The sequence below is a fragment of the Eumetopias jubatus genome, unplaced genomic scaffold (assembly GCF_037043125.1).
Source record: "Eumetopias jubatus isolate StellerSeaLion01/CBP00866 unplaced genomic scaffold, mEumJub1_p1.0 scaffold_8, whole genome shotgun sequence".
Classification (NCBI taxonomy): Eukaryota; Metazoa; Chordata; class Mammalia; order Carnivora; family Otariidae; genus Eumetopias; species Eumetopias jubatus.
The window spans coordinates 107610737-107619366 of NW_028274814.1; the positions used below are offsets into that span (position 1 = coordinate 107610737).

Below are 8630 nucleotides of genomic sequence, written 5' to 3' on the forward strand. Positions count from 1 at the left end.
TTTTTTTTATTAACCTTGTTTCAAACTTTATTCCCAGGCTTCTTCAGCTTAATTAGCTGCAAGGAATGAATTGTGTATAAGCAAAAACTGAAAAGAGCTGCAGTGTCCAAGGGGCTTGGGCTTAAAAATATTAGAGATCTAGATTTTATCAGATCCATGAACAAAATTTTAAAAAGCAGTCATAATATAAAATAGCAGCTCCCAGTAACTTCTTCAAGTTTTATGTTCTTCAGAAGTTGACTCAATTTAGTTTGCTTCATTCTTGGAAGCTTCATCAAAATTCTCCACAAGATCTAGAACTTCATCATCATCATCCTCTCCGGTAGCAAGTGGTGCTTTTCCATCCACAGATTGTTTGGGCAGAGCTTCAGCCAGTCTTCTTAAACTAGTCAGACTGTCTGCACCAAGTTGGTTTAAGATACTGGGTAGCATTTCTGTCAGATGCTTTGTCTCAGGATGGCCTGTAATGGTGAAAGTGTTCGCTGCCAGTGATGCCTGAACTTTGGGGTTGTTAAAATAGATCACTGTTCCTTGGTTTGTGAACATATTCACTTCTTCAATACCAGAGTTATTGTTTACCCCTAACTTCTTTAAGGAGAACTGAAGTTTTTTATCATCTGCTGTAGCCGTTCTATGAACCACCTTCTTTCCGCAAGCAGTTCCTTTCCCACCAATGCGCGCTTGTGCTTGCAGTTTGGCGAGTTTCTCCTGGTTCATGAGAGTTTCTTTCATCTTGTTGGAGCGGAAATGGGACCGCGCGGGGGAATAGGGTTGGCGCTCAGGGGGTCTCGGGCAGACCAGCTGAGATTAGGTGCACACACGCGGGGACGCAAGATGGCAGCTCAAATTCCTTTCTTCTAACAGATAAATATAAATTTAAAATCACAAAGCTTACTTCTGTGGAAAACCATAAAAGAGAAAAAGGAACCTGTCATAAGTTACTTTAAATGTAGAACATTTGTTTAAGAAGTTTTAGGATTATTATTTTTAATGGAAGAAATTATATGTCATATCTCTAAGAAGTAGGGTTATATGTTAATATTAGGATTGATTTTGGGTGGAAAAAATGCTCTCGAAATTGCAATAATTTAGTTAACCAATTGTAATTTTTGTGAATTCGTTACAAGAGCCTATTTATCTTAGTGCTGTATTTTCCAAAAAAAACTTCCAACTCCTCAAATTTACTTGAAAGGTTTAGTTATATTAGTGTGTTACATACACAGCACCATGGATTTACCAATAAGATTCTTTATTTTTATTTTTCTTTATTAGAGAGAGAGTGCATGTGCACATGTGGGGGTGGGGAGGGGCAGAAGGAGAGGGAAAGAGAATCTTTCGCAGGCTCCACACCCAGCATGGAGGCCGATGTGGGGGCTCAATCTCACGACCCTGAGATCATGACTTGGGCTGAAATCAAGAGTCAGATGTTTAAGTAACTGAGCCACCCAGGTGCCCCAAGACTCTTAATCTCTCTTATATAGTTTTTGTATAAATTCGAGCAGGGTTCAATACTTATTGAACAAGGTCATTTTGAGAATCAGCTGTGATAAATGTAGGCAAAAGCACTTTGAAACCAAAGGCACTACACAAATGTTGGTAATTATACAATTTTATAATCATCTTTTTTTTCTGAATTAGAACCACCAGGCCTTTAACTGGAGCAATCTTCTCCGTGTCCTTGAGATGCATCACAACTATTTCTCAGACCACATTATTCCACTTTTCACGATATGCAGTACCTTTTTTCTCCCACCAATCCAAGTTCTATCGCTTTTAGGAGTAAAAGCTTGAATTATTATTTCTCTGCAAGTGCTCCAGTCTACTTTTATATTTTACCTTCGTTTCTCTTATGTAACAGTATATTCATTTTGACCTTGAGCAACATATATTTAATCATATCACAGAGCTCCTTTCTGAGGTCACCTTTACCACCTGAAGTAATCTTGTGCATATCTGGACAGTTTGTTACATACTGCAGACGACTTTTAATTGAAAAACATTTTATAATGGTCAGGCTACTTTTAAATTTTGCTTACACAAGCAAAGGGCAGTTACAGCTTAAGTGAGGATACACTGTCTTATCAATTAATATAGATTGTTTTATATTCTCCAAGAATTCAATTTATGTTTTGTTTTGGGGATGTAGTTTTAATGTATAAATAGTATTTTCGTGAAAAGGAAGATTTTATTAGTAGTAAATTCCAGTAACAGACATATCTCTTTAATAAACTGGAATATAATTCTATTCTTATGAATATCTGAATTAGCATTTCTTTTCAAATTAATACAAAGTCCAGATTTGAATGCATTTAAATTTAAGTAAGATTGGTTTTTTTGTTTGTTGACTTTCTCTCCTGTAGCCTCTTACTGTTAACCCTAGAAAAATCATGATCTCAAAGCACCTAGAAAAGAAACAAACAAAACCAATCAACCACCCAAAAAAGTTGAAAAAGTTTTGGAAGCACAGTAAAATTGTAGAAGTAAAGTAAGTTGTTAATCCTCAAAAGTTGAAAAACAATTAAAGCCACTGCATCAAAAACTAATGATGTAATATATGGTGATTAACATAACAATAAAAAATTAAAAAAAAGAAAGAAAAACAATTAAAGCAAATCAATTTAAAGTCAGAATACAATTACACAAATATTATATTAATTTTATTTTCATTAGAAGGAATATTTTAACATAATAGAATTATCTATAAATGGGATCTTTTTTCATTTTTGAAACAATGATTTTCACATCCCTGACATTAAAGCAGTTATGCAATTAAGTAAAGATGAATTGATTCTCAGTCAGTTATTGTGGAAGGATTCCTTAGTGTTATGTCCATACTCAAGACATTTTCTTTCTTTTTTTTTTTTGCTTGAAAACATTTTATTATTTTTTATTTTTATTGATTTTTACTTTTTTAGTTTCACATTTTTATTTAAATTCCAGTTAGTTAACAAAGAGTGTAATATTAGTTTCAGAAGTAGAATTTATTGATTCATCACTTAAATACAACACCCAGTGCTCATCACAACAAATGGCCTCCTTAATACCTATCACCCTTTTAACCCATCCCCCACACTCCTCCCCTCCAGCAACCCTCAGTTTGTTCTCTATAGTTAAGAGTCTTTTTTATGTTTGCCTCTATCTTTTTTGTCCCCCTATGTTCATCTGTTACGTTTCTTGAATTCCATATGCAACTGGTATCTCATATTTATCTTTCTCTGACTTATTTATTTCCCTTAGCATTATACTCTCTAGCTCTATCCATGTCCTTGCAAATGGCAAGATTTTATTCTTTTTGATGGCTGAATAACATTCCATTGTGTGTGTGTGTGTGTGTGTGTGTGTGTGTGTGTAGTATATATATATTGTGTATGTGTATGTGTATACACACCACCACTTACTTACCCATTCATCAGTCGATGAACATTTGGGCTTTCTCTATAATTTGGCTATTGTTGATAATGCTGATATAAACTTTGGGGCAAATGTGCTCCTTTGCAGTATTTTTGTATCCTTTGGGTAGATACCTAGTAGTGCAATTGCTAGATCATAGAGCAGTTCTATTTTTTATTTTATTTTATTATGTTATGTTAATCACCATACATTACATCATTAGTTTTTGATGTAGTGTTCCATGATTCATTGTTTGCATATAACACCCAGTGCTCCATTCAATACGTGCCCCCTTTAATACCCAGTTCTAGTTCTACTTTTAACTTTCTGAGGAAACTCCATAGTGTTTTCCCGAGTGGCTGCACCATTTTGCATTCCCATCAACAGTGGAAAAGAGTTCCCCTTTCTCCACATCCTTGCCAACATCTGTTATTTCTTGTATGGTTAATTTTAGCCATTCTAACAGGTGTGAGGTGCTATTTCATTGTAGTTTTGATTTGCATTTCTCTGCTGATGAGTGATGTTAAATATCTTTTCATGAAGACATTTTCTTTTGACTCTAGTTCATGTGAATATTTTTGTCTTTGTGTGTAAAGATAGTTTTGCACTGACATCTGGGAGCTGGAGTATTAAATATGAAAACCAGTACAAGAAAAAGAATGGACTATAGACAGGGGATGCTTAAGGACAAGTAAACAGATTGCTGAGTTAAATAAATCATGTGAATTTAGAGACCATATGTTCTAAAGAATTATCAATGCCCTTTTGTGTCCTTTCCAGCAAGTTCAGTAACCCAGATTCCTAGAACCAGGGAAAGCAATTGCAGAGTGAATTAAAGGATAGGGTAGAGTGTAGTAGGAGTGGTGGGAAGAGAACAGGGTGAAGTATTTGGTGGTGATGTCAAGAGAGTGGTTACAGTTAGGTACCATGAAGGTGAAGTCCTATAACTTGGGCTGTATTGGCTCAAATAGATTGAAAAGAAGTCATAGGAGGAATACAAAAGGGAGGGATGAGACCAAGTGAGAAACCCAGATACTAAAGTGTGGATATATCAGAAATGATTTAAATATCTTACCAAAGGGAGGAGCTTACATACACTGCATAGGATAAAAGAGTAATAACAGTGGTGAGAAAGGTGAATAACCCATCCAGTAGCCCAGATGTCCTGAGCTGCAAAAGCTGCATAATATCAAAATCTATATGGTATAGTCAAATGTTGATTTTTGAAGAAATTGAAATCTAAAATCTGTCAAGGAGCCAATTACATGTGCTTTTGGCACCAAAACATAGAAGATGTTTTGATTTTCATTGAAAACTCAAGGGAAGCATTTTATGTTCTTGAAGAACAGAGGCAAGATACTACTATGTGTTTTATCAGTAGAGAACTTGTCAAGGACAAGTGTTAGCACTTACTTCAGAGTGCTTATAATGTTATTTCCATAGCTAGTAAAATGTAAACTAACTTGTCTCTTACTACTTAAAATCACCATAAACATACTGAATATGAAACTGAGAAACCCCTTATGCCAAAAATCTCAAACACTAATTACATAATAAACTCCCAAAAGAGACACATAAAATAAATAAATACATAAAATATTATGTCACTTAGTAATCTTCTTTTGGCTAATTAGGCACCTTGAAGAGCAGGAAACAACTGTCATTTGATGAAGGGTGATTATAACATGTCTGTCTCAAATCAGTAATACTATATTATGAACACACACACAATTTAAATTCATAAAGACAATTAAAGACTGACATAACATAATAAAATTAAAAATAAAGAAATAAAGATCATATATACAAATATTCTCATTTTGCAAATCAGGAAATGAGACCTAGAGATTGGATGTTAACAAAGTACAAATAACTACTTAATAGTTGAGTATTTGACTCATAATCTATGATTCTTGTCTCCAACTTTCAGGTCTACAGTATAGTATTTGTCTGTTTTACATGTTTTATTATATCAATATATCTTAAGTTGTGTATATATCTCTTACAGGCATTTGAAATTCCTCCAAATTAATAAATTTGTGATTTTGAAATACGTAAAGCATTTATTAAAATGTACTCGTCTGTGTTATTATAGTTTATACTGATACTTCATTAGTACTTGTTGTAAAAGTGACTAAAACCAGAAACAACCAATTTAATGTAAACCATTTCCCATTAACTAAAATCTGATGAATACCAGATCATGTAGATTAGCAAATCCAACCCTAAGGTTTGTGAAACATGAATGTCTCCAATTATCCTAAGTGGTTTGCAAATTAAGAAAATTAATACAAAGTCATTTAATTCAGTTTAGTTCATTCAGTATTCAATAAGTCATAGAAGATTCATTTGTAAGTCTATTTCTTAACAGGCCTTATGTTTTAGAGAAGTTTTAAGTTTTCTGAAAAATTGCACATACAACTTCAAGAGTTCCCAGTTCTGCCTCTTCACCAACACATAGTTTTTCCTATTACTAACTTCTTGTATTAGTGTAGTTACAATTGATGAACCAATATTGATACGTAATTATTAATTAAATTTCATAGTTTACAGTAGTTTATTCTTTGTGTTTTACAATTCTATGGCTTTGGACAAATACATAATTTTATGTATCCACATTTACAGAATCATACAGAATAATTTCACTGCCCTAAAAATGCCCTGTGCTCTACCTATTTATCCTTTCCTTCCTCCCCTGAAACACTGTCAACCATTGATTATTTAACTGTGCCTTTTCCAGAATGTCATACATGAAATCATACAGTATGAGCCTTTTTAGGTTGCCTTCTTTTACTTAGCAATATGCATTAAGAATCTTCTATTTTGGGGGCTTGATAGCTCATTTACTTTTTATCACAGAATAATTATCCAGTGTATTGATATATCACACTTTTTTCATTCTTTCCAATATTTGGGGCAATTATTAATAAAACTGATCTAATATTCATGTGAAGGGTTTTTTTTTGTTTTTTGTTTTTTTTGTTTGTTTGTTTTTGTGGACATGAGTTTTCATCTCATTTGGGTAGGTACCTATGAGTGTGATTGTTGAGCTGTGTGCTAATATTATATTTAGCTTTGTAAGAAACTGCCAAACTGCCTTCCAAAGTGCCTGTGCCATTTTGCATTCCTACCAACAGTAAATGAAAATTGATGTTGTCAGTGTTTTGAATTTTAGTCATTCTATTAGGTATATAGTAATATCTCATTTTGATTTGCAATTCACTAAGGATATGTTACGATAAGCCTTGCTTCATATGCTTATTTGATCTGCTACCTGCATTAGTGAGGTGTCTGTTCAAATGTTTGGCCCATATGTAATTGCCGTTTTTGTTCTTATTGTTGAGTCTTTGGAGTTCTTTCTATATTTTGATTACAAGTCCTTTGTCAGATATGTTTTTTTATAAATAATTTGTTCCCAATCTGTGGCTTGACTTTTTGTTCTCTTAGTAATGTCTTATAGAGCAGAGATTTTTAATTACAATGAAGTTCAATTTATCAATTCTTTCTTTCATGAAGCATGCCTTTGGTGTTGTATCTGAAAAGTCATTGCCAAAACCAAGTTCATCTAGTTTTTCTCATTATCTTCTAGCAGTTTTGTCATTAAAATCTCGTTTGTTGAACCATTTGAGTATATATGTATATTTTCTCCTGGTCCTCTGACTAATAAAGAGTAGGACAAAAAAAAATTGTTCCTAAATGACAGCCATCTTAGCAATTGAAGATTCAAATCCAAAGAATACAAAATGTGGAGAAACAGTTTAGTTAGAAATTAATTCTTTGAAGAATAAAATATCTGGAATCAATTTAAGTGAGTGGCTGGGGCTCATCTCTTTGAGAAGATAAAGATGAGGGGGTCCCCTAAGATTCAAGATTTAGGTGAGATTGGTGACTTTTATATTGTGATGCATACATAAGGATCAACAGATTTTAATATAAGGTTGGTTATATACATATCTGAAGACGAAAAATATCTAAAGGGAACACTGAAGTAATATAGATGTAGTAACTTCAGCAAGCAACTACCATCTTTAGAAATGGGGGAACAAGGGAGAGAGTTTGTGGTTGCTAGAATCATTTGGAAGCTTGGGATAGGTAGGGCCTTTATGGTTCTGATACCAAGAATCTGGGGAAGGTGGCTGATGATGGTGCTCCAGAAACTCAGAGGAGAAAGATTGAGACCCTCAGAGCTGGATCTCAGATTTCAGAGGAGAGAGGCTGCCCAGCTGGGCACAAAGAGAATGGAGAAAACTTGACTGTAGGAGCCAGCTGTGTAGCTGGCATGGGAAGGCATCCTTGGACGATGCCATTAAGGATAACAAGTAAACAGGAAGGAGTCTTTTGTCTCATATTACAGTCCCCCTCTACATTCCCGCTTAGAAAAACTTAAGGAATTGGTTGTAAAGGAAAAAATGTGGTTAACAGAGCCACAAACTCAACTGTTTAGAGCAGAATATAAAAACTGTTTGGAACTGAGAAAAAGAACTGTTACTGTTTCCTACTGGCTAATCATGGTACGAAAGGGAGATGTGAGGGCCTCTGGTCTCTTTTAGGTAGTATCAGTATGGAAATCTTGAGTTTCTATTTCATTTTCAAAGCAAACAATCTATGCTAAATGTTCTCTAGCTTAAATCCATTTGAAATAGGTAGGAAGATAAGTTTTACTTAGTAAAATTCCTGTTACAGTTTTCTTTTCGTGTTCACTGAGAGCTGAGTTGGTGTTACCTAGTCAGATGTTAAGATATTAACCTGACTCTTTCTACCTTCCTATTTTCACTTTTCCATCATTATGGTTAATTCTCTGGTTTAGGTCCTTATCAGTTTTCATGTGGATTAGTGGGTGTTGTCTATTAGTTTTCATTTACTACTGTTTTTGTATTACTAAAGATCTATTTTGTCATCTTTCTAAAGCATAATAAATAAGAAGAGAGAAATAAAAATAAGACATCAACACCATTAACTAAGTTTCTAGTGATCCCAGGTAAATTACAAATCTGTGACATGGAATTAAATGCTTTATACATCCACTTAAATTTAACCCTTCAGTCCCATCTATACTTCTATCTGTACTCATTTCCCTCCCATGGCATATTGTAGGTATGGTAACCTGTTGTGTCATCCCAAAACATGTGCCACATTTTACCTATTCATATCTTAAATTATTCTTTCATGTTCTTTGGGGTAGTAAAGGACTAATTTCTAGAAGGTCCCCAAGAAGACAATTATATATATATATATATATA

The 8630-nt window shown here is 33.9% G+C and overlaps 1 protein-coding gene across 2 annotated transcripts; it reads right to left on the reverse strand.

Annotated features, from left to right (window-relative positions):
- Positions 1 to 246: 246 nt before the first annotated feature.
- Positions 247 to 8145, reverse strand: LOC148163795 (transcription factor BTF3-like). 2 transcript variants are annotated; one of them, XM_088025655.1, is made up of 2 exons: positions 8137 to 8145; positions 247 to 732 (listed from the first exon to the last, which is right to left on the reverse strand). In XM_088025655.1, exon 2 carries the CDS (start codon positions 730 to 732, stop codon positions 247 to 249), a length of 486 nt encoding a protein of 161 aa, XP_087881781.1. In that variant the 5' UTR covers positions 8137 to 8145. The 2 variants fall into 2 exon arrangements, with proteins under 2 accessions (XP_087881781.1, XP_087881780.1); XM_088025654.1 differs by lacking the exon at positions 8137 to 8145 and having other exon boundaries at positions 247 to 293; positions 351 to 732.
- Positions 8146 to 8630: the final 485 nt, after the last annotated feature.

Coding starts and splice junctions, on each gene's coding strand:
- LOC148163795 (XM_088025655.1), bottom strand. CDS start 732: ATGAAAGAAACTCTCATGAACCAGGAGAAACTCGCCAAACTGCAAGCA.